Source organism: Anolis carolinensis, chromosome 1 (assembly GCF_035594765.1).
Source record: "Anolis carolinensis isolate JA03-04 chromosome 1, rAnoCar3.1.pri, whole genome shotgun sequence".
Lineage (NCBI taxonomy): Eukaryota > Metazoa > Chordata > Lepidosauria > Squamata > Dactyloidae > Anolis > Anolis carolinensis.
In genome coordinates, this window is record NC_085841.1 from 99,797,208 (window position 1) to 99,823,728 (window position 26,521).

Sequence of the window (26,521 nt, forward strand, 5' to 3'; positions counted from 1 at the left end):
CGTTTCAAACGATCACTTCTGCCAATAAGTTTAAACTCTGCATCTTTGCTCTAGAAACTCCTTTCAAAACAGCTTCGCTGAAGTCTGGGTACTTTGTGTTTTGTCACAGAATGTTCTGGACAATGAATTACTTCCTTTATTAAGTTCTAAAAACTTTTTCAACTGTGAAAAATTTCAAAAGACTAACTTATGAAGATAACAAATTATATTCCATTTGATATAATTAAAATCTTAAAAATAGAAGTGTTGTTTCCCTACAGAACGCAATTACCCTAACATTTCAAAGTATTGACTCACTATGTCTGTTCTGACCCCTGTTCAGTTGCACACATCTGGCCTAATCTAATATTAACTGTGTGCTGTAAAGTAATGGCAACTTCGTTCTTTGCTTGGCATGTATGAGAATGTCATTAGCATTGATAGTGAACATTTTTTGGCCATTCAGATGACCAAGATAGATATGACAAAATGGACCCGAGACATCCATTAAAACATATGTTGTAGTTCAAGTTGAGCATTTTTGTTTGGAACTCTGAAATTCCCCCAAATTAGATGCAGTCCACATGGGTGGCTGAGATAGTGATACCTTTGCTTTCTGACGGTTCAACACATACAGATATTGTTTTATGCACAAAATTATTAAAGCCGTTGTATAAAATTACTTTCAGACTATGTAAATAAGATGTATAAGACATAATTTTTGTGTTTAGACCCATCTCCAAGATATCTCAGTATGTACATATATGCAAATCCAATGAAATCCAAAATCCAAAACAAGTATTTTGGATAAAGGATACTCGATCTGTATATTAATCTTAGCAAAAGACAAGAAACACACAAAAAATCTACTGGTGTCCCAGTGTGGAGAAAATGACATTTAGAAGTAGTCGCTCTTCTCTGTAATGTCTGAAGTTAAACTGGTGATTTATTTTAAAGTAAAATGAGCAGACTGAGTCCAGTTAAGAAACTATACAACAGTGGTTCCCAAACTTATTTGGCCTACCGCTCCCTTTCCAGAAAAAATATTACTCAGTGCCCCCTGGAATGGGTGTGGCTTAGAGGGGGTGGGTGTGGCTCCTGCTCAATAGGGCGGGGCTGAGCCTCTCCCCTAGTCCAAGATGCAGGGCTGGGAGGGGGGAGGTGGGCGGGGCCACAAATGGGTGGCCAGGGCCACAAATGGGTGGCCAGGATTGGGATGGGCGGAGTTACGAGCTCTGAGGCAGGGCTGAGCTTCTATCCCTGTTCTGCGGTGCCTGCCAGGACACAGGAGGCGGGGCTAGAGGGGGCGGGGTCTCTTCCCAAGTGCCTGATGAGGCTCAACCTCTATACCCCGCTCTGTGTTCTAACAAGCACCTCAGGTGAGGTATACAGAGGCTCAGCCCTGTCTCGGGCTCTTGGAAGGAGGCCTCACCCCCTTCCCTAGCTCCGCCCCCTGTGTCCCAACAAATGCCTCAGGAGAGGAATAGATTCTCAGCCCTGTCTCGGGCTCTTGGGAAGAAGCCATGCCCCTCCTCTGGCCCCGCCCCTGTGTCCATCACTGCCCCCCTGGATCACTGCAATGCCCACCAGGGGGCAGTAGCACCCACTTTGGGAATCACTGCTATACAACATACCATTGGAAGTTAGAGATCACAAAGTAGGGAACAGAAAAAGAATGGATCACATAGCCCTTTTTATTTTTATAGCTACATCAATTTACCTTAAGAGTTTTTTTCTGTAAAAAAAACACTGTCACCAAATCTGACTGAAAAAGGCCAAAGAAACACAAAACAGCTTGTTCTTAGTGAGTTTTTTCATCTATGAAACCATCGTCATCAGCTAAACATGAGCCAATTTCCTGATTCTTTTATTAAGCAGTCTGAATAAATGTAACTGTTTTTCCTAAGAAAATAGGTAACTATTGTCCCATACGCAGAGTTAAGTATCTGATAATTTTTAAAATAATAATTCTAGAACACAAATGTCTTATATCAATAGCCATACAATAGCTTTTAAAACAGACATCACATTTTGTAGTTAACAAAAAGGACTGAGAAAAGAATGAAGAGAGGAGGTCATCTACTGGAAACCATTACAGAAGTGATTTGCACGTGTTCCAAAAAAAAAATAATCCGAAAATATTAACCAATTCATATAGGCATTTCCTTCTTTTAAAAAATCCAACCTTTTTGTAATTACAAAGTATTACAGGCTCATGAGTTAAAATCAAGCATTTGGCAACTCAATTGTCCAGTCCAGTCAATTTTGGTTTCTTTGAATTTTCTTCACTTTCAGTCTTCTTTTCATTTGGTCTTTTCCTCAAACCTTTCATTTTTCGAGTCTGTAGTTTATTGAGATCTTGTTTCTGCATGTGGATCCGCCCATATTTTGTACCAAAAACATCATGGGAGATATTTTTCTTCTTCTTTGGCTAGAAATATAAGAAGGAACCATTCAGTTTTCTGGAACGGAGGTGGACAAAGTAGCTGCCTCAAAAATCCAAAAATTAAACACAAAACCTTGTTAAGTGAGGAAAATGAAGACAGCACTAGAGAAATGCACCGTCTCCATTCAGGAAGTGTGAGAGAGGGCTTTCTGTTTTCTATTTCTTAACTTTCCTTTCTTCTATGATTCTACATACTCTATGCCAGGCACAGGCAAACCTTGGCCCTCTGAGTGTTTTGGACTTTAACTCCCACAATTCCTAACAGCCTCAGGCCTTTTCCTTTTCCCCCTCAGCCACTTAAGCGGCTTGAAGTCCAAAATCCCCGGAGCACCGAAGATTGCCCATGCCTGCTCTATATCTGCTTTTTCATTCCTTTGTTTTAGACAAGATAAGAAATGATTTCTTTTTCTTCTTTTTGAAACATCATAGTAACCTTTTTTGTATTAGACTAGCAGTGCCCGGCCACGCGTTGCTGTGGCGAAGTCTGGTGGTATGGGAAATAAAGTATTGAGGAATTGGTGGTAGTTAAGGTAAAGGGTAAAGGTTTTCCCCAGACATTAAGTCCAGTCGTGTCTTACTCTGGAGGTTGGTGCTCATCTCCATTTCTAAGTCGAAGAGCCGGCGTTGTCCGTAGACTCCTCCAAAGTCATGTGGGATGACTGCATGGAGCGGCGTTACCTTCCCGCCGGAGCAGTACCTATTGATGCACTCACATTTGCATGTTTTTGAACTTCTGGGTCGACAGAAGCTGGGGCTAACAGTGGGGGCTCTCTCCGCTCCCCCAATTCAAACCTGTGGCCTTTCGGTCCAGAAGTTCAGCAGCTCAGCGCTTTAACACGCTGCGCCATCAGGGGATATTATTTCCTAAAGGTTGTGAATATACAATATTTCTGATTGGGTTTTTTTGTTTGTTGGAGGCAAGTATGAATGCTGCAATTAGGAAAAATGATTAGGATGTAATGGCCTTGCAGCTTTAAAGCCTGGCTGTTTCCTCCCTGAGTGAATTTTTTGTTGGGAGGTGTTAGCTGGCCCTGATTGTTTCCTGTCTGGAATTCCCTTGTTTTCAGAGTGGTGTTGTTTGCGATATTTTATGTGCTTCTACTGTCTGTGGCCCTGAGAAAACAGGATTTGCCAGACTTTGATGATGGGAATACTTTGTTGGGAGGTGTTAGCTGGCCCTGATTGTTTCCTGTGTGGAATTCCCCTGTTTATTTACTGTCCTGGTTTTAGAGATTATATTGTTCTGCATTATTCTATCCCAGTAATTATTTCATATTAAAGAAGAATCTCACTTATCCAACATTCGCTTATACAATGTTCTGGATTATCCAACGCAGTCTGCCTTTTCATAATCAATGTTTTTGTATTCAGTGTTTTAAATTCATTGTGATATTTTAGTGGTAAATTTGTAAATACAGTACAGTAGAGTCTCACTTATCCAACATAAACGGGCCGGCAGAACATTGGATAAGCGAATATGTTGGATAATGAGGAATTAAGGATAACCCTATTAAACCTCAAATTAAGTTATGATTTTACAAATTAAGCACCAAAACATCATGTTAGACAACAAATTTGTCAGAAAAAGTAGTTCAGTACACAGTAATGCTATATAGTAATTACTGTATTTATGAATTTAGCACCAAAATATCATGATATATTGAAAGCATTGACTACAAAAATGCGTTGGATAATCCAGAACGTTGGATAAGCGAGTGTTGGATAAGTGAGACTCTACTGTAAATACTACATAGCATTACTGCGCATGGAACTACTTTTTCTGTCAAATTTGTTGTATAATATGATGTTTTGGTGCTTAATTTGTATAACAATTACCTAATTTGATGTTTAATTGGCTTTTCCTGAATCCCTTCTTATTATTCAACATATTCACTTATCCTGCCGGCCTGTTTACGTTGGATAAGTGAGACTCTACTGTATATTGATAATCTTATATTCTCTGCTCAGAACTGGATTATATGAGGCTCCTTCTTCACAGCTGTATAAAATGCACACTGAAGTGGATTATATGGTAGTGTGGAGTCAAGATAATCCAGTGCAAAGCAGATAATATAAGATTCTAAATGGGTTATATAGCTGTGTTGAAGGGCCTTGAATCTACACTGCCATATAATCCAGTGCAAATTAGATAATCTTTGGAAGAAGCCTAAGTGAGGCCTAAATCTGCCTGTCCCCTAACTGAAACCTGGCTGTCCCTTGGTTGCTAGGCAACCAAGTGGGCAGAGATTAGCCCTCTAAACTGGCAGCAATTGGATAAAAAAAATTATTGCTCTCCCTCTAATTAGGACTTTATTTTTCTTTTCTTTTTGTTGTATCAACCTTGAGGCGTGGATGATGGGTTGTGTTGTCAAATTTTGAGGTTGGGGGGCCTGTACTTTTGTTGTTTTGTGAATTGCCGTGATGCCATCACTCTTTTATATATATAGATTATGATGGAAGAAGCCGATAATATAAGACATTTTTAAAAAGTCCATACTCTATATTTATTCCCCTCTCTATTTCCTATGTCTTGTCAATAAACATTATATTTTTTAGTCTGCAGTCAGTGGTAAGTTTTAACATAGAGAGAAGATTCCTAAAACAGTAATTTAGGGATTACTGGAACAGGCGTCTGTACGGATAGAGCTAAATACTTCTACATCTCAATAGAACACATTAGCAATTAATGTCCCCTACCTTTAATGATCTTTAAACTTAAGATGGGAACCCAACAATGCTAAGCAGCTTGAAATATAGCCCAAATCAAGAAGTTTCTGAAAAAAATACTAATGTGAAGAGACAAGAGGAGGAATAAGGTCTGCCTGAATTAAAGTAGTGAAGAACTGAGTGGACTGTTAATGCAACATGGTCGGCCTGGTCTATACATTTAGGGCAAAGATAAGCAACTACACCACAAATATCTGTCTACATACCTTAAAAGCTTTTGGCTGCTTTAAAGCTAATTTATAAAGATCATCTGATGCCAAGTGCGTCCTCCTCATCACCCAGTCTATTGAGGGCCCCATATCTTCAAGTTCAATCCTTGGTATTTTGCAGCCCGATTTTTTCAACAATACTCTAAATGACAAAAAGGCTGCATTTTTTTACATGACAATTTCCTCTTATTGATTATATTCCCAACCACTCACCCATCCACCCACACATATATATCCTAACCACTGAGCCAACACTCCACATATCCGCTGAAGTCCATGTAACACAATTCAAAATAAAGTTTATTCTTTGGTAAGGTGCCAGAATATACTTAGCTGATATTAATCAAAGTTTATACATGATTATCATAATGTGCCAACTCTGATCTTACACCTTTTCCATCCCCTATTTTATTTATATTGCTCAATGGAAAAACAAACATAATTAAAATATTTATAATTCTCTGTTTAAACAAAGTTATGAGATTTTGGTAGCTTGTCTAACCACAGATGGATGGAGTTTTGCTTTCAGGGTTATCTCTCCCATAACACATTGTAATCTAATCTGAGAAGAACACGTCCCACATTTAAATCCTTAGTGAACAAATAACTGCTACATACAGAGACACAAAACCAACCATTACACAGACTTACTTGTAACTCCTCAGGAAGATTTTTTGGTCCACTGCAGTGAAGTGAAGAACGTGCTCTAAGCCTGCCAGGCGCACACTGGGCACCACTGGGCCTCTGAAGAAATCTGAAAGACAGAAAAATCTATGCCATTATTGTGGCAAGTAGAAATGTAATATAGTTGGCCCTCCAAATTTGCAGGTTCTCTCTCTATCCTCTAGTCCAGTGGTTCCCAAACCATGGGCCGTGGCCCAGCAGTGGGCTGTGAAAATGAAAATCTGGTCTGCGAGCCTCCTTCCTCTTTATTTATTTATTTAGTTTCCCCTTTCTGAATCAGCACCTCAAATAACCAAACCGAATTTAAAGTTGACCAAAAACTGGTTTGTAACCCTTTTGGTACTAATGTTGGAGAGTGGTCCCTGGTCAAAGTGGCCCCCGGTCAAAGTGGGCCCTGGTCAAAAGAAGGTTGGGAATCACTGCTCTAGACTTGGGCCTGTGCATCAAAATTTACCACGACTAATAAACCTGAACCCAGAGCTCATGAAGAATAATCTTGAAATACAGCTAGGCAATATTTTTATTGGAACCAGTCAAAATGTCACAGAACAGTGAGAAGAGCTTTGAATTTCTCCAGAATGCTTTATTAAACAAATTAGAGAGGTAGAGGAGGCTGATCAGATGCTGAAGGCACAAAGTCTGCATTCAGTAGCAAGTGACTTAGACTTAAGATGAAGTACAAAAGGAGAGGGTAGAGCTTGGTCCCATTAAATCTTAAGCAGCTTACAATTTATGCCTAGGTTTGCTAGGACAAGAAACGTACAGTGGGCTGTTCCCCATGTTCTAAAACTATAAAATCCAAAGATGACCTGGATCTGTCTCCAATCTTGAGCAAAGCACAGAGGTTTCTTGCTCAGGAGAAAAAGAAGCGGATGGATTTGATATTAGTTAAGCCAAAGATTGAAGAAAGTGCACATATATATATTCAGCAGAAGCAAAATTGCATAGCAGTGTCTAGTGCTTTGATAAATTAATCCCCGAAAATAGTCCTTCTAAAAAGTTCTAAAAATATTCTCTTTGAGCTTGCTTAACATGTCCTTGGTTTTATGATTCTACAGAAATGACATGCAGCGTGCAGAGTGGCCTTCAAACTCAGGTGCCATAAAATATAAGATAGGGAGCATGAGTCAAGCAAAAGTGCCATCCTGTCAACAAGTTTGCACAGTTCAGGATTAAAAAAAACAGTGGTTCAGCAGAGCCAGGTTTTACAAGGTAAATTCAATATTCTTCAGGATATAGAAAAAACAATGCTGCTATAGAATTATCAGTAAGCTGTTATAACTTCTTTTATGTATGTAATTCTTCTCACCAAATAAACCAGAAAATCTGACTTATTATTATTAAGAATAGATAATGTCACATCCATGCCACCTACATAGGAGGCAAAAGAAAAAAGAAAAAAAGAATGAGCCAATGAGCTGGGATGTGTTCTGACAACGTCTGGCCAGATTTGTAATACACGTTGCATGGAAAATACGCACACAAGGCTCTGAACAATACTGTCGGCCAAGAACACAGGAGGAATGTGGCCTTGAATCAAAGTACAAGGCATGTTAATAAAAAAAAAGAATCAATACTAAAACTAGAGAAGTACTTTGAATCCCTCAGTGCTCTTTGTATTTAGTGTAGAAATGTATTCTTAGGAGACAAGTATGCAGCTTTCTGAAATGTAGAACAGTATACATACAGGCCTTTAAAATTTAGATGTAAAGGAGCCAGATTCATTCTTGCATAGATAGCACAGACCTATGAATTCATTTCCCAGCCCCATACCTTGTCAACAATAAAGTCACATGATTCCAGCAAATGGGCAAACTTCAAACACGGCTGGAAGCTCCCAAGTCAATAAATCCCAGCTGTTTACTAAGAGACCTGAGGCTGTCACATAGCTTGGGAAACAGGGGTACATGTGACCCTTGATGTTCTCCCAGGCTAATGCAGAGCAGCATATAAGAGCTGGCTTGATTTTTTAAGAAAAAGCACAAAATAATAAGAAAACTTTTTCTAACCAAGTATAATTTACAGTATTCAAAAGATAAGAAATCAAGATGAAATTAGCTCACTATTTCAAATGTTTGATTCAACATTTGCTGTGCTTACAGTTCACTGAAAGGGACATTCAATAACCAACTCGATAACACATCTGATGCTCACTGAAGAAAAATACTTTTCCACAAAATGTTACACACCACCTGGGAGCCCATAAAAATTTGTTGGACAGATTTTCTACATCATACCATCATATCAAAGCGGCGCTCCATATGCAGTCATGCCAGCCACATGACCTTGGAGATGTCTATGGACAACGCTGGCTCTTCGGCTTAGAAATGGAGATGAGCACCAACCCCCAGAGTCGGACACGACTAGACTTGATGTCAGGGGAAACCTTTACCTTTACCTCCAATTCATTTTTATATTACATAGTACCCTAACATCTTCCTTATCCTTTCACTGTTAGTTCTATGAATGTAGCCAATCCATAGTTGGGAAAGTTACTTTGCATGAAACAAACCATAGTGTCTAGACACAGAAATGCTGGATGCACTCAGAAGAAACTCTTCTTCTAAGGAGTGCAAGTGAGTGTACAGTTCATATAATCCAGTTCAAAGCAGACAATCTGGATTTTATATGGCAGTGTAGGTGGGGCCTAGGTCTTGTACAAATACACTCTACCAAACCACTTAATCCCTAAAAAAAAGCTTCTGACCGTCATCCAAACTTCAATTCCCTTTCCAGCCCGTTGACCTCCTTGCCCTAATCCCCTTCCTTCTAATCTACTTCCCATCAATCCCCTGTCCTTCCAACAGGGCCATCCAGATTTTAAATTCCTTTCCAACCCTTCGATCTCCAGTTCCTGTCCTTCTAATAGTGCCAGCCAGCTTTTAAACCTATTTACAGTCCATCTATCTCAATCTTCTAACTGCCATTATTGGAACGACAACAGATTTAGACTGATAGTCCGGAAAGAGTATAAAATCTGGCTGCTGCTGTTAGAAAGACAGGAAACTAAGGGAGGAAAACGAGGAGGAAGAGAAGTGGGGTAAAGAGGTCAATAAGTTAAAATTTGGTCAGCACTGTTGGAAGGACAGGCAATTGAGATTGATGGGCTGGAAGGTGTTTAAATGTGACTGGCTGTTGGAAGGACATGATATTGAGGGGAGGTGAATTGTAATGAGAAGGTTGATATGCTGGATAGGATTATAATTATAAATAATTAGAAATTAGAAGTGTGACACAACCTTCAAAGTAGACACCCAAATATTAATATCTTACATATGTTAGCATAACTGAATTATTGCAGATTCAGCCTACATTTTCCCAACAGTGCCATACATTGTAGAGTAAGACTTGTTCTGGCTGCACTTCATAGCAACATGAACCACACTCAAAACAGTGGCCTCCCATTAAAATCAATGACCAAATCCGCACCATACTGTAACAGTGAGCTATTCTCAGACAATGTACCAGGCCCTGGTTTTTATCTTGAGCCACATTTTTGCCTACTCCTTCACCTTGGGACAGTTTGCCCCCATCAACCCACTTCTTCCAACCACAACAGCAGTCTCTGGAATAAGACAGCATATAAGAAAATAAGCATTTTTAACAGGGGAAAGCTCTTGACACAACTTTTCTTGAGTGACATTTTCACATTTTTTTACTCCCAGGAAAGGGAGTAACCAATAGCACAAAATTTAGAAGTTCTGCACATTTAAATTATGTACAGATTACTAACTGGGGCTAGCTACAGGGAACATATTAAAGGTAAAGGTATTTCCCTGACATTAAGTCTAGTTGTATCTGACTCTGGGTGTTGGTGCTCATCTCCATTTCTAAGCCAAAGAGCCAGCGTTGTCTGTAGACACCTCCAAGGTCATGTGGCCGGCATGACTGCATAGAATGCAGTTACCTTCCCGCCAGAGTAGTACCTATTGATCTACTCACATTTGCATGTTTTCAAACTGCTAGGTTGGCAGAAGCTGGGGCTAACAGTGCTAACTCACCCCGCTCCCTGGATTTGAACCGCCGACCTTTCAGTCAGCAGGTTCAACAGCTCAATGGTTTAATCGGCTGTGCCACCAGGGGCTCCAGGAAACATACTACACTCCTACTAAAGCAGCTTCACTGCCTTCCAACAAATTTCTGGGCTCAATTCAAGGTACAGGTTATTATCTATAAAGCCCTATACGCTTCGGGTCCAACTGTCTTTGAGATTGCATCTCTTTCTATGAACCGGCGCCGGCTTTGAGATCTGCAGGGGAGGCCTTTCTCTTGGTCCCGCCACCATCTCAAACACGGTTGGTGGGGACGAGAGAGAGGGCCTTCTTGATGGTGGCTCCCCGGCTCTGGAATACCCTCCCAAGAGATTAGGTTAGCCCCCACCCTCCAATACTTCCGATACAGCCTAAAAACATGGATTTTTAAACATGCCTTTGACCTCAAGTAGGCTGTAATGGGCCCATATGAGATTGACACTCTGGCACTTTAGTTTGTGAATTGATGGCAGCTAGTTTTTATCTACAGGTGCGTTTTTAAAATTGAGCAGTTTTATTTTATATTATACTAGCTTGGGAACCCAGCGATGCCCGGGTTATTTGAAAAAGGCATTATTTGTATAGGAATGTTAAGTATTCTCAGTTTGGAGTGGGTTAACTACAGAGAATTGGAGTGGGTGAACTACAATTCCTAGAATCGTGGGTCAATCCTCCCCAAATCCTGCCAGTATTCAAAGTTGGCCATTTTGGATCTGTGTGCCTAGTGTGGTCCAGAACCGTCGTTGGTTGGGTACAGTGCTCTTTGGATGCAGGTGAACTACAACTCCCAAAATCAAGGCCCACTCCCACAAACCCCTGTAGTATGTTCAGTTGGTCATGAGGCCTCTCTGTGCGAAATTTGGTCCCATCCATTGCCCATGGGGGTCACTGTTTCTCAGGATGCAGGTGAACTATAACTCCCTTTTCCCTAAACTTGTCCAATATGTTCTATTGTTTATGGGGGCTCTGTATGCCAAGTTTGGTCCTGGTGCATCATTGGTGGGGTTCAATTGCAGGTGAACTATAAATCCCAGTACCTACTACTCCAAAATGTCCAGGCCAATTCCCCTCAAAACCCACCAGTATTCAAATCTGGGCATATCAGGTATACATGGCAAGTTTGGTCCAGAGCCATCATTATTTGGGTTCGTAGCGTTCTGGGTGTAGGTGAACTACAACTCCTCTAAATTCCCCAGTAGGAGTCACAGTGCACTGACTTGATGCAGGGTGCATGACAACTTTCACCATGTGGAGTCAATCCACAAACTCCTCCAGGAAATGTACAGAATTGAAAGGGAAGGGCAGTAGGCGGGGTCATGTAAATTCCACACAAATGGAGAACCCTGGGATGCCTGTCTGTAGTGGAGGAACATGCAAAATCTAGGATGTAATGGTCCCCAAATGAAAGCATTCCTTGGGTGGTGAGCTGTAGTGTTTGGGGAGGACATTGGCAGGGGTTGGGATACATGTTCATGGAGCTCGCTGTAACTGCAATGTCAGTGGAAGGGAGTGACTTGGTGGCTCCTCAGGACTGGGAACTATAGCCTGTTTGTGGAGGGTGGAGGCTGTCTGTGTGAGCGGACACGTGCCACATACACACATATGTGTTTACACTTTTATTATGGATATAGATTTGTTGGTAGTGGTTGTTATAATTTTATGTATTATTGTTTTTATACTTATGTGCTGTTTTATGTTATATGTTGCACCCTGGTATGCCTTTGTAAGCCGCCCTGAGTCCCTTCAATGAGGTGATGATGTGATATACATAAAGTTTATTATTATTATTATGTGCAACTGCTCCTCTCATGTTCTGCTACCAAGAAATGGAAACTTTAAAAGACTTACCAATAAGAAGGCTTCTTAATCGCCTGTGTTCTTCACTGATGTCAAATGCGTCACCCGCAAATATCAACATGGGTTTTGTCCCTTCAGGGCACTTGCTGTTCTGTTTTATATTTTACATAATTAAAACAAGGAAATTGATGGTAAAAGGTGAGAGAAGCATGGATTAACCTGAAAAATATGCCAAATGAATCATGCAACAGAAAATTTGCTGTATATCAAGGGCCCTTCCCTATAATCAATCAGTTTAGAAAGGAATGCCTAAGCGGAAAATTTACAACTGCCTTTGGAAGTACAGCAAGGACGGTGCCAGTACAGCCTCCCTAGAAAATGGCTCCCAAAGTCTGGGGGCTGCCCAGAATAGGGACAAAAGGATTTATCACATCACCTGTGTTCCTCAAAAGTAATGCAAGAATGTTTCATTTTTTTCACTAACATCTAGTTTGTGAGTGGACATTGTTAATAAAACAATCATGACATTCTGTACTGTCCAGATTTCAATTTCCTCGGACCACACTGCTTACTTACTGCTGCAACCGTGGCTACATGTCCGTCTTTCACTCAATAGGTAATATGTCATGCAGTCGATCATATGGGGTACAGTGCCCAAAGGCTTACACTTTAATAAATGTTAGTTCAAGAATTGGTGGCAAGGCATATTTTGACCCCAAAATCAGCCAATTCCACAAACAAAAACAATTTACAATTTCTATTTCCAGGTATTAGGGGTCTTTTGTTGTTGTTTTACCTATCCAACATACTGGGGTGGTACTTTGCAATATTGGACAAGAGTTTGAATATATATGGAGGCTTTGGAAGATTTGATTAATGGTAGGCTACAAGACATAGTCCTCCTACACTTGTTTTAAAGACATCACAAGCCTCTGCTGCTTTTGATGCAGTCGGTCAGGTGAGTTTTCAGTTGACATCTGCCACGATGCAGCAGATCTACCTTCTCATTGAGAAGAAAACTTATCATTAAAGCATTATCATTAAAGAGGAAATGAGTTAAGCTTTGCTACAGTCCTTAGAAACAGTAGACATTTTTATGTTTAAAAGAATTTTGAAGTAAGCACACAAGAGTTTTCCACTTTTAAACAGATATTTAATTTTAATTACAAGGAAATACCCTTTTTGTGGGAAAAGGGCAGGTTACAAATTAAATATATAAACAAACCAGCAGCTCTAAAGTAATTATGATGTTTCAAAATAGTCCAGAATACATCCAGAATACAGCCCAGGTTCTCAACCTGTGAGTCCCCAGATGTTTGGCTTTTAACTCCCCAAAATCCTAACAGTTGGTAAACTGGCTGGGATTCCTGGAAGTTTTAGGCCAAATCACCTGGGGACCCATAGGCTGAGAAACACTGCGCTAGAGGATAGAGGTGAAGTTTGCACATTCAGGCACCATGCAAATATATTTCCACTTTCCCTGGCTTTTGATTTCCAATTTGATTTCTGCCCCCAAACGTGGTCATTGTTAATGCTACCTTTACTGTTTTTTAACTGAGTGTTTTCAATTTCTGTAAACCACCCTGAATTTTCATCTGAAAGATTCTATAGAATATTCTAAATGAACAATGTCCAGTAAGATTTATTTTTTTTGAATTTACTCCTATCTTTCCTAACCTCACTTCTGAATACAGCATCCAGTCAATCTGTTGTTCTGATAGAAATGTTAGCACCTTACCTTGATATCCTTCAGAGCTACAAACTTCTCAATGCCCAGTTCAATCATATCAAGAACATGATAATCATACATGCGACCTAAAGAAGAAAAGTAAAGAAAATGAGTAAAAGTCAGATTTTGCTATTGAGCAGGTGTAATTAGAACAGTATGACATTTTAGAAACAGATGGGAAGTGAGGTCACGGGATTTACAGCATATTTCAAAGGTACAATTTGAACAGGTGCAGGTGCTGCTACCCAACCACTCATCTTTTGTAAGTAAAAGCTCACTCATCTACATCAACCATGCGTGAATTACCTTGAACTTCACATTTATTTTCATGAGAAAGAAATCCTGGCATGCCAGGTATATTAAATACAAGCAGACCTTTATCCACCTGGCAGAATCTCTTTGTACGTAATCTAGATTTCCTCCAAGGTTATGGCTCAGTTCCAAACAAACAAAATTTGAACACAACCAAATGGAAAAGCATTGTACAAATGAGAAAGACTAAAGAAACCAGAAAGCACAATAGATTATCAAAACTCCATAAAACCAAGCTTTTTATCCCACCACTGTTTTATCTTGTTCACTGGATTTTATAGTTATACAAGTTGTCCTCAATTTACAGCTAACCCACCACTTTGTACATCTCCTGCCTTTGTGTGAAGGGAAGGACAATAATTATGAAGTTTACCTCTGCCCTCTGGTGGGCACTTCACTCACTTGTTCTCAGTCTCAATATAATTTCGTTTTCAATGGACACGTAAAGGTAAAGCAACGATTCTCAGTCTTTGGTTCTCCAGATGTTTTGAGCATTGTCTTCCAGAAGCCCCAACTTCTGGGAGACATTTCAGAAAATGACATTCAAAAAACTTAAAGGACCAAAGGCTGGGGAGCTTTCTGGATATATATGGATACATATTTTCTGAGTACATATTCTGTACAAATAGTATGTTCTTTTTCTCAATGTCAAAAATGCTACAAAGCACAACCTCTTTAATTGTATTTTCCCTTTTCTGGGGGTGGTGTGGGTAGGAATAGGTTAGAATAAGACAAACATCCTACTTATGATACAGGAGTGAGATCTAAGAGCTGGTGCAATATAGCGCTTTGAGTATAGAATCAGAGTTGGAAAAGATCACAAGGACCATCCAGTCCAACCCCCTGCCATGCAGGAACACAGAATCAAGGCATCCCTGATTGAGGGCCACCCAGTCTCTGCTTAAAAACCTCACCACCCTCTGAGGCAGTATATTGCACTGCCAAACAGCTCTTGCTGTTCTTCCTAATATTTAGATAGAATATTTTTTCCTGCAGATTGAATCCATTGCTCCATTGTGTCCTAGTCTCCAGAGCAGCAGAAAACAGTATTGTTCCCTTCCCACTGTGACATCCTTTCAAATATTTAAACATGGTCTCTTCCAACTCTGAGTCTATGATTTCATTTCAGATAGATTTCTTCCAACACATGATTAAACACTTTACCTATTATCAGGTTGTTAGGCCTCTTCTTGTTATGTGATCCAAACATGAACAAAGAGCAATCAGACTTCTTGGAAAAAAATTCCTTTAAAAAAAAGAATTTGGATTTAAATTATTGTGGATGCCTTGCAAAGAGTAAATAACACAGAAAGCTTGTTTCAATGTTCAGTGCCCTCCTAATCAACAGATTTTAAAATAGCCAAAGCAGGGTTCCCCATCAACTTCTCATAATTATTCTGATCTTTTGTTTGTTTAGTTAATAGCCTAACTTTCCCTTTTGGGACATAACTTCCTTACTTCCTTTTCAAATGTCCTTTTCAAATTCCCATCTTCCCTTAGTTTAAGAAGCATTGATCTAGACCACTGCTTCTTAAGCTCTGGGTCTCGACCCCAAATGGAATCCCCTTAGCTCAATGTTGGGGTCCCAAAATCTTTGGAAACAGTATAAGGTTTCTGAATACCACACATTTACACAAATCTGTTAGCAACAACCTGTAGAGTTTACAGAGGACTTTTCAGAAAATGCTTCAGTTGTACTCTACTATGAGGATGTGCCTGCCAGGTCAGGTAGGTTTGTTTGTTTGAATACACTCACTTAAGGCCTCTCTTAGATAAAAAATATCAGATCAAAAATATCTAATGTAGGCAACAAAGCAAATGTAGTTTGCTTTGCTGCCTAATATAGGTTATTTTGGGTTTTTTTATACTCTTCAATTCTGGGCATGAGTTAATGAGTTAAGCTAGAAATAAAAAAAGAGGAATAATTCCTTTGTAACTATAAGTGTAGCATGACCACAATGCAGGCCTCAATCAGAACAGTATTATGAAAACTGTTTCATTTAGCAAGGTTCTCATCAAAATACTTCATTTAACATTAATAGTATATTACCATCCAACATGGAAGCTGATCTTAATTGTGTCCCTTGCAATAACATGTAATCAGCCTCCAGTATTGAGGAAATGAATCTGAAATATCCTCTGCCTCAACAGTTCTGCCTAAAAGCAAAGGAAATAAAGACTGGTGGTGGGGAGTACTCTGGCACAGAAAAACCACAATCCCCATTTTACCAAAACATTATGTCCAAGTTCAGATATCGTACTAAACCACAGTTTGGCAAGATGAGAATGAGCTATAGCAAGCCCCAGGAGTGAGTGCTCTCGACCTCTGAAGAAATTTAGCTTAGGTAACTTGTTCAAAACCCAATAAGCAAGCCAAATTCAAACTATGTGTTATGATGCTAGCCTGTTACATGGCAAAATGCCCTTAACATAGAATTTTGAACTCTTAAGTGGAAGAACAGATGGGGCGGTGGACATAAATGTATGGTTTATCTAAAGGATTGTTCTTGTTATTTTAACTATTATTTCCCTAGCTCTCCCAACACAGTGCTTTCCAGATATTTTAGGCAACAAGTGTCACCATCCCAGACCCTTGGCCATGCTTGCTGAAACATCTGGAAGACATCAAATTGGGGTAGGCTGGTCAAGCAAGATTTCAGAAGCAGCTAATACAGAAATGGATTCTATAACACCTAAATTTTCTATTACAGGCAGTCCCTGGGTTACAAGCATTCAACTTATAAATGACACATAGTTAAGAATGGGGGTGAGACAACAGGAAAAGAGAAATCTCCCCCTCAGAAGGGAAATTCACTCCTCAAAGAATTATCATGGGGAAAAGGTGTCTCCGCTGAAGTTTTAGCACTAATCCTTGTTTCTACAACAAGTCCAAATCATTACTGGGACAAAAAGTAAGGTGAAATCTTCAGAACAGGGGTACAGACAGCAAAAAAAAAAACCCACAGGGGTATTATTTACCCTTCCCTATGCTACCCAAAGTGTGCTCTCCCTCTCCCTTCCCTCTCTCTATATTTGGTTACAGATATAAGACAGTTCATTTTTTCCAAGTGTTTTTTACTCACCAGTGAAGTTTGATCTTCAAAGGGTCTTGTAATATTTTTTCTAAAGAGAAGAGAAAGTTTTAATTTTATTGAAACTTAGATATCTTATATGATAAATATATGAGCTCTACTTTTACATTTTAATCACATTATACAGTAACCCTGACAATCGGGTGTTGTTAAACTTCAGTTCCCAGCAATCCCCACTGCTGGCTATGCTGGCTATGGCTGCGAGGACTCAAAGTTCAGCAAGACCTAGAGGACCCTATAGATCTCAGTATGCACATTTATGGGTCCATTGTGCAATATTGTTAGGTTCTCTTCTCCCAGTTGTGCTGTGGTCCGTCTTCCAAAGAAAAGCACCAAGACACACGTGGGTAGATTCCAACAAGTTTTATTGTACCGAATGCCAGAACCTTCTTTTGGCCCACATATATAGGGGCTCCCACATACCAGAGGTTAATTGATGTTTTATGGCCGGCCTGCTTTATGGCTGGCATCTGTTCCTTGTCAGCCAACCAGAGATGTCAAGGATTGGAGATCCTGACATCACGCCCCCTCCCAAACCTGTCCTCCCCCCTTGTGTGGAGGTTTGTGTGGGTTTGAGCGTGAAACCTCTTGATGAGTGTGGGTGCATTTATATTGGAATCTCTGACCCATTCTGATTCACTGAGAGGAAAATGCTTCCACCTGACGAAATATTGGAGAGTGTATTTCCTGACTCTGGAGTCTAATATTTCCGCCACCTCATAGTGTTGGTTGCCCCCTATCAAGATGGGTGGGGGTGGGGGCTTGACTGGGTGCCATTGGGAGTTCTCGGGAGCTGGTTTGAGGAGACTGAAGTGGAAAACGGGGTGAATCATTCTGTAGGACTGGGGGAGTTCTAGTTCTGCGGTGACTTCATTCACTAGTCTTTTGACTGTGAAGGGGCCAATGTATTTGGCTGCCAACTTCTTGGTTGGCTGCCTTCCCTTGAGGTATTTGGTGGAGAGGTATACCTGTTGCCCTGGCTTGATGTCCCAATCTGGTCTCCTGTGTTTGTCTGCTTGGTTTTTGTAAGCTGCCTTGGCCTCTTCAAGAGCTTGTGTGATGACAGGCCATGCATCCGTAATTCTCACCATCCATTCTGCAAAGGGGACTGGGTCAGACTGGATGACCTCTGGGGTTGGTAGCGTGCGGAGGTTACAGCCGTAAACTATCTCGAATGGGGAGTGCCCTGTGCTGGAATGTTCCGAATTATTGTATGCCATCTGGGCATAGGCCAAAAACTTTGAACAATTATCCTGTTGGTAGTTGGTGTAACATCTCAGGTATTGTTCCAGCACCTGGTTGACCCTCTCTGTTTGCCCATCAGTTTGGGGGTGGTATGCCGTGCTGAGGGCTTGCTTGGCCCCTAATTGGCGTAGAAACGATTTCCAAAATCTGGACACGAATACGGAGCCCCGGTCTGATATGACCTTCGAGGGAGCCCCATGGTGCTTATAGCAGTGTTCAATGAACAATTGTGCCAATTGCTCTGCATTGGGCATGCTCCTGCATGGGATGGAGGTGGCCAAGTGGCCCTCACCTCCACATCGTAGGCACAGGCCCAGCTTCCACCTCCGATCCTTCTCAGCCGGATCAAGCCTGTCCCTGTTCTTCGAAGGGGCATGGCTTCTACCCGTGGTGCTTCCGGCTTGGGGGGGGGGGGGTTGCTTTTGGCGGAAGTTTTTGATTTCCTCCTTCAGCACCTCCCCCTCGCCAGCTGCGTCCACCCATCTGTCCAGGGTGTCTGGGTTTTCCCTGGCCAGCACCCATTCCACCAGGTCTGGTCTCAAGCCCTCCTTGAACACGTCAATCCTATAAGCTTCGTTCCACTCAGGGAGCAGGAAGGCCAGCCTTCTGAATTCCAAAGCAAAGTCCTGGACGGAGCGGGCGCCTTGCTTCAGGCTCCTGAGTTTCGCCCTGGCGTTTTGCTTGCGCAGGCGGTCCTCAAAGCGGGATCTCAGTGCCCCCATGAAGGCATCCAAGTTGTTGAGCTCCGGTGCCCCCACGTCGTACAGCGCCAGGAGCCATTCAGAGGCTGCTCCTTCGAGGTGGTCGGCCACATGTTGGACCTTGTCCATTTCGTTTGGGAAAGAGCCTTCCCACTTGCTCATGAAGGCAGCCACTCTCATCAAAAAGAAAGGCAGTTTCTCTGGGTTCCCATCGAAGGTGACTTGCATCTTCCTCTCCTCTCTGTAGTGCCGGCCCCGCTGCCCCCCCTCCCCCAGTCCTTTGTCTATAGGGGGAAGGGGCTGCCGCGGAAAGGCCGGGGGAGGTTACCTGAGGAGAAGGAGTGGCCACTGGGAGGCCGGAGCTGGCGTTCTGCCCCCGGAGCTTCCCTGTTGTGCCAGGATCAGGGAATGGACCATCTCCCTCAGTTGTGCTATTTCTTGCCTCATCTCCTGCATTCCTTGACTCTCCGTCGGGTGGGGGTTGCCAAGCTCCCAGGCGGTGGCTGGCTCGGCTCTGTGCGGCCTCTCCGGCCCCGCTGGTGTGACCCTCCATTGAGTGGCCATGGTTAGGGGGGAAGTGGCTGCGTCCACGGGGGTGTGGGATCCTTCCCTCTCCCCTCCATCGGAGCTTGTTTCCTCCGAGAGACTGTGGGGTTCTTCCCTCATTTCTCCGTCGGCGCTTGCTTCTTCTCCCCGGTAATATTCGAATTGGTTCTCTCTCTCTCCTCCCCCCATGTTACTGTAGGTAGGAGCTAGAGAAAGTAGGTGATTCGGTACGAATTGTTAGGTTCTCTTCTCCCAGTTGTGCTGTGGTCCGTCTTCCAAAGAAAAGCACCAAGACACACGCGGGTAGATTCCAACAAGTTTTTTATTGTACCAAATGCCAGAACCTCCTTTTGTCCCACATATATAGGGGCTCCCACATACCAGAGGGTAATTGATGTTTTATGGCCGGCCTGCTTTATGGCTGGCATCTGTTCCTTGTCAGCCAACCAGAGATGTCAAGGATTGGAGATCATGACAAATATAACCCTTGTGCTGAATGGCCTTGTTGCACAACTGAAAACACATCTAGAAATTCAACCAAGTGCACATGTGCATTTGAAAACACAACTTACACAATATTCAGTTGAATGTGAATATTCTACACTGGACAGAAATGGTGAACCAACTCCACAGTTGAATGTACATATGTGTAAAATATCAATATGATTCCTGCGGATATCATCACTACAAGAATGTAACGCTACTTATTTTTCTAAAATGCAGGCTTATCAAATTTATCATATCATCAACATCACATTACACTCTTTATATTAACAGAAAACTATTTCCTGATAATATATTATATTTAGTACATCTCATAAGTTAATATGACATCCAAGGAAAGCAAGATCTTATTTTATCTGAAGAAAACAGCACTTACCTCTTATATAGCACAGCAAAAGGCTTTTTCAAAGAATACTGTGAAAAAAGTTAAAGACAGAATTTTAATGACGAAGCACTCTACATCCATTCACTTTAAATACCAGGGAATAGGTTTGCCTGCCAGCAAACTCTGCTCATCCTGTTTTGCTCCCTCAAAACAGACAGCATTTGCAATTTCTGCCCCAAAGAGGCAAGGTATAAAACATCCAATCTGCCTCAGAAGTTGAATTTTCTTAGTTAAACCAGTTCACGTTCACCACAGGGGCCAATGAATATGAACATTACAGCTTCTCCCAGATTTTCTGAATTATTCCCCTCAATCAGAACCCCTCCTCTTTGATCCAGCACAATTCCCACCGATGTAGACTGTATGTTTGCTCAATATTTTAAAAGGGTGATCTCCTTTTGTCTTACATGCTAATTTCCTCTTTTCAACTATATGTACTCTTTTTACTGGGAGACATAAGAGTCACAGTCAAAGAGTATTCAAAGTGGTGGTCTGTGGACTACTGCTAGTTCATAAACCATTGGCTGCTAATTTGCAACAGATTCCAGAAAGGAAAGAAAAAGTTGTATGCATCTATAGATTTATGTTTAGAAACAAGACATAGGTTAGTAAGAGAAATTGTGTAGTTAGTTTGGTAAATGTTAGAAAATGTTGTTGATGAATGTTTATGCATGCATAGGCACGGTTGTTTTCATTTATGTTTTTTTCTGTTAAAATGCAAATGCTATCTATCTATAAGCACATCTCATAAAGTTTTATAAAAGCACTACTCATGTTTCTGCATCCAACAAAGCTGGTCCTTGACTCCAACCATCAAAAATAGTTGCAATAAAATGCAATCAATAACATGGCAAGATGAATTAATAAAAGCATACATCCCAAGATGTTCCATACCACCACTGACAGAATGCAACTGCTAGTGAGCAGGGATCATTTATATCACTTTGCTTAATACCGTGTTTCCCCGAAAATAAGACAGTGTCTTATATTATTTTTTACTCCCAAAGATGCGCTAGGTCTTATTTTCAGGGGATGTCTTGTTTTTCCATGAAGAAGAATTCATATTCATTGTTGAACAAAAAAAAAGAACATTGATTCTATACTGTACAGTAGTTGTCATTACAAACCAACATAATTAAACCAAACAAACTGTGACTCCTGTCAAGAATTTCTTGTTACTACCATTATTTCCATATACAATTGGTATGTAAGCCGTCCCAAGTCCCTCTGGGGAGATGGAGGTGGGGTATAAAAATATAATAATAATAATAATAATAATAATAATAATAATAATAATAATGTACATTTACCAATCCTACATGCTATGGTGTTTTGTTTGGCAGGCGCCGGACATGCTTCAAAACAAAAACTTTGCTAGGTCTTACTTTTGGGGGAGGCCTTATATTTAGCAATTCAGCAAAACTTCTACTAGGTCTTATTTTTTGGGGATGTCTTATTTTCAGGGAAACAGGGTAGTGGAAAGTAAGGCACATAGTCTTCTCGGAATACACTGCCTAGATCAGTGGTTCTCAACCTGTGGGTCCTCAGGTGTTTGGCCTTCAACTCCCAGAAATCCTAACAGCTGGTGAACTGGCTGGGATTTCTGGGAGTTGTAGAGCAAAACACCTGGGGACCCACAGGTTGAGAACCACTGGCCTAGATGGCTTCAACCCAGAATTATTATTCCAAATAATGTATCCTTTAATGTACTGATTCTCAAACTTTGGCCCCCTAGAACACTTCTTCTTCAACTGTGGGTCCTGGCCCCAAATGGGCTCAATGCTGGGGTCACAAAAAATGGAAAAATGTCATGAACTGAACCTGGCTCTGACTTACATATTAGTATTAAGTACTCCCAAGTTATCATATCTCAGCAAATCAGTTACAGAAATCCCCTCTTACCATTTTATTGGGGGGGGGGGACTATGGTGGAGGGCAGAGACATTATCTTAATTGAATGCAAGGTGTGTGTTAATTGTTTGCCTTGTATTCTTTTGAACACTGTAGTCTTTTAGTGCCCATTCTACCACTGAAATTTGCTGACAGAGCAGGGTGAAAGCCCAATACACTTTGCATGAAGGAAGTTACAGATCCACCATCTCAGGAAAATGCCTAACAGAATTTAGTCCAAAAAGATTTTCTAAGGAAATAACAAAACAGAAGCAGGCATATAAAATACACGTGTGAAGCGTGGCTGTTGTATGCTACAACTATTCAAGTAATCATTTAGAAAGTACTTCAAGCAGTTTTTCCACAAACCCGCTGGGGACTCCTCATTTGTAAGTATCTTCATTAATTTTCTCAATTTCCTTGAGGCAAGGTGAACTGGACTTTCACCCTGCTCTGCCAGCAAATTTCAGTGGTAGAGTGGGCACTAAAATACTACAATTTTATTTTAGGTACAAAGTGAACAATTAACACTCACCTTGTATCCAATTAAGATAATGTCTCTGTTCTGCACATGCCTCTTACAAGAAAATTGTAAGAGCGGGTTTCTATATCTGCTTTACTGAAATATTACGGTTCAGAAGCACCCTATATAAAATGGGTAGATGAAAGCCAGGTTCAGCCCATTGTCCATTTTGGTTTAGATTATCCCACATCAGCATGCTATCTCATCATCAAACAGAATACAACTAACCATCCTGTAGCCTGATACAGGAACAGGGATTCTGTGGTCCTTCAGATATTGAACTACTATAGACAATACTGTCTGACATGTGTGGAAATAGAGTTCAAGATCATCTAGACCAGGGCTTCCTAAACCTCTTCCGCTCACAACCCCTTTCTGCATGTTACATTTTTACATGACCCCAGATAGATAAGTGTATTAAATAGGTATGAAAATCAAACATTTCCTGAAAACAGACCAGTATTTACAAGGCTTGCTAAACAGGCCGATTTTCCTTTTTGTGGAGTACAGCCAAAGCATTTTCTGCAGAATCTGTTACAAACAGTGCATGTTGTTGCTAACAGATTTGTTTAAATAAGTGGTGTTCAGAAACCTTTCACTGTTTCAAAAAAAAATTTGGGACCGTAACATTGAGCTAAGGGAACCCGATTTAGGGGCGGGGCTCACTGTTTAAGAAGCAGTGCTCTAGGGGACTAAAATCTGAGAACCATTGGTTTAAATCACCTTTCTATGTAACATAGCAGAACACAGCCCCAGATCCGCAGATATTCCCAAACATACTTACAATGTCTTTTAGTACTTCGGTGACTGTTGTATTTGCATTTCCGCCTTTTATGAGCATAGCATTCTTGGTATTTTCTGTCAGCTTTGGCTCCCTTTTCTCAAGAAACCTTTTAGCCCTCTTGGTTTTGGGTTTTCTGTCATGGTAATATTTATGCCACAATGTTAACTTTCACCAAGTATTTGAATGTACTTACAGTCAGTCTCTGAGTTACAAACATCCAGGACAGGGGTGAGACAACAGGAAGTGGGAGAAATCTCTCCCTTGGAAGGTAAATTCACTCCTGAAAGAGTTATCATGGGGAAAAGGTGTCTCCACTGAAGCTTTCTCACCAATGCAAGGGTCCTTCCACACAGCCATATAACCCAGAATATCAAGGCAGAAAATCCCACAATATCTGCTTTGAACTGGGATATCTGGGTCCACACTGTCATATATTCCAGTTCAAAGCAGAAAATATGGGATTTTATTCAGCTTGTTTCCACCACGAACCACATTTTTCATAATCCAATTATCACAGGGACAAAAAAAAGAGATGAAAACTTTACAACTGTAGCAAGATAGCAAAACAAACACCACAGGGATATTAATTCTTCCCTGTGCTTTCCAAAACTTTTTTTAAATGCCTGGAATTACACTTTAAAATAACCTGTCCTGATTTACACACAGGCCCATTCCACACAGTTGAATAAAATCCCACATTATCTGTTTTAAATTGGAATATATGGCACTGTGGATTTAGGGCCCTTCCATACAGTCCTATATCCCAGAATATCAAGGTGGAAAATCCCATAATATCTGCTTTGAACTGGGTTATACGAGTCCACACTGCCATATATTCCAGTTCAAAGCAGATAATGTGAATTTTATTCAGCTGTGCGGAAGGGGCTTCAGATAACCCGCTTCAAAGAAGATACTGTGGGATTTTCTGCTCTGATATTCTGAGATATAGGGTTGTGTGGAAGGGGCCACAAACTCAACTTAGGCCCCTTCCACACAGCTAAATAAAATCCCACATTATCTGCTTTGAACTGGTATATATATGGCAGTGTAGACTCTGATATCCCCGTTCAAAGCAGATACTGTGGGATGTTCTGCCTTGATAGTCTGGGTTATTTGACTGTGTGGAAGGGCCCTGAAGAACAAACCTATAGAACCTGTCTTGTTCATAACCTGGGGACTGCCTGTTTTTATTTACTTATTTATTTACCAGCTTTTCTCCTGATTGAAATCAAAGGCAGTTTGCGATATGACTGACGTTTTGACTAACTTTCCTTGTAGATGTGTTTGTTCCTTCCAGTTGCCAGTAAACGGCTGAGAGGGAAAAAGAAGGGTCCTGAGGCTGTTAGGAATGGTGGGAGTTGAAGTCCAAAACACCTGGAGGGAGGGCCTAAGTTGACCCAGGCCTAATGTATATAGACATACAGTAGAGTCTCGCTTATCCAACGTAAACGGGCCGGCAGAATGTTGGATAAGCGAATATGTTGGATAATAAGGAGAGATTAAGGAAAAGCCTATTAAACGTCAAATTAGGTTATGATTTTACAAATTAAGCACCAAAACATCATGTTATACAACAAATTTGACAGAAAAAGTAGTTCAATACGCAGTAATGCTATGTAGTAATTACTGTATTTACGAATTTAGCACCAAAATATCACGTTGTATTGAAAACATTGACTACAAAAATGCGTTGGATAATCCAGAACGTTGGATAAGTGAGACTCTACTGTACATATATCTCTCGAAGCAGCCTCGAGTCCCACCCTAAATCAGGACATAAATAAATGACATAACTAAATTAAATTAAACGCACAACCCGAAGTTCAAGATGACACAAGAAACTACGAGACTCACTCCACTCGATCCAACGCCTCCATGCCTGGAACCTCTCCGGCCGCTTCCACGTGGGACCATGAAACACGTGCTCCGGAAATGTAGCTATTTTTGTGTCGTCACGTCCAGAACTTGAACGTAGAGACAGAAAAAAAGCAGGTCCCTCAGAACTTAGATTTTTTAAAAATTTGAAACACGATTACATTCCTGCCTCTACATCGTAAACTGTACCCAAATCCGAGAGTCTAAAAAAAAATGTCCCTGTTAAGATAGCAGCCCACTTCTCTTCAGCACTTGAATGGCTCTCCTCGTTTTCAAACAAGGCGACATCCGAAAGGGAACCTGAAATATTGGTCGAACATTTTCACTTTCTGTCTCTAGGAGAATGCGGGGCTATGGAGACGAACACTTCATAGAGATAGGAGATAGAAGTGGACTCTACCGACACTTCCGGTATTGAATTTACATTAGAATCATAGAGTTGGAAGAGACCTCACGGGCCGTCCAGTCCAACCCCTTGCCAAGAAGCAGGAAAATGGCATTCAAATCACCCTTGACAGACGGCCACCCACAGTCCGGGGCAGAGAGTTCCACTGCCGAACAGCTCTCACAGTGAGGAAGTTTTTCCTGATGTTCAGATGGAATCTCCTTCCCTGTAGTTTGAAACTATTGTTCTAGTCTCCAGGGCAGCAGAATAAATAAATAAATAAATAATAATAATAATAATAATAATAACTTTATTTTTATACCCCGCCCCATCTCTCCGAAGGGACTCGGGGCGGCTTACATGGGGCCAGGCCCGATAAAACAAACAAATAACAGTAACAAAGCAATAAAACAATTATCCCAGTAAAAAACATCAACATCAATAAAAACAATCATTAAAATCAACAAGCAGGATACAGTGTTAAAAACAGGAGACTAATTCGTAGATCCCAGGCGAAATGCAGAGTGTTACGAAATGGGAAAAGGAAATCTCAAGTTGAATGGACAATAAAGTGCGGTATAAAATGGCAAGACAACAACAATGGGACTATCATGGAATGGACAGATAGATCAATCCAGCAACAACTAAACATCGAAGGCCTTTTGAAGAGCCAGGTT

General features: G+C 41.0%; 1 protein-coding gene across 2 annotated transcripts; it reads right to left on the minus strand.

Moving 5' to 3' along the window:
• Positions 1-1,655: 1,655 nt before the first annotated feature.
• Positions 1,656-25,690, minus strand: rpf2 (ribosome production factor 2 homolog). 2 transcript variants are annotated; one of them, XM_003215621.4, is made up of 10 exons: positions 25,439-25,686; positions 23,585-23,717; positions 20,379-20,416; positions 16,998-17,037; positions 15,079-15,160; positions 13,612-13,688; positions 11,925-12,024; positions 6,013-6,115; positions 5,359-5,503; positions 1,656-2,410 (listed from the first exon to the last, which is right to left on the minus strand). In XM_003215621.4, the coding sequence occupies exons 1-10, from the start codon at positions 25,459-25,461 to the stop codon at positions 2,222-2,224; spliced, it is 930 nt and encodes a 309-aa protein (XP_003215669.1). In that variant the 5' UTR covers positions 25,462-25,686; the 3' UTR covers positions 1,656-2,221. The 2 variants fall into 2 exon arrangements, with proteins under 2 accessions (XP_003215669.1, XP_008119321.1); XM_008121114.3 differs by lacking the exon at positions 23,585-23,717 and having other exon boundaries at positions 25,439-25,690.
• Positions 25,691-26,521: the final 831 nt, after the last annotated feature.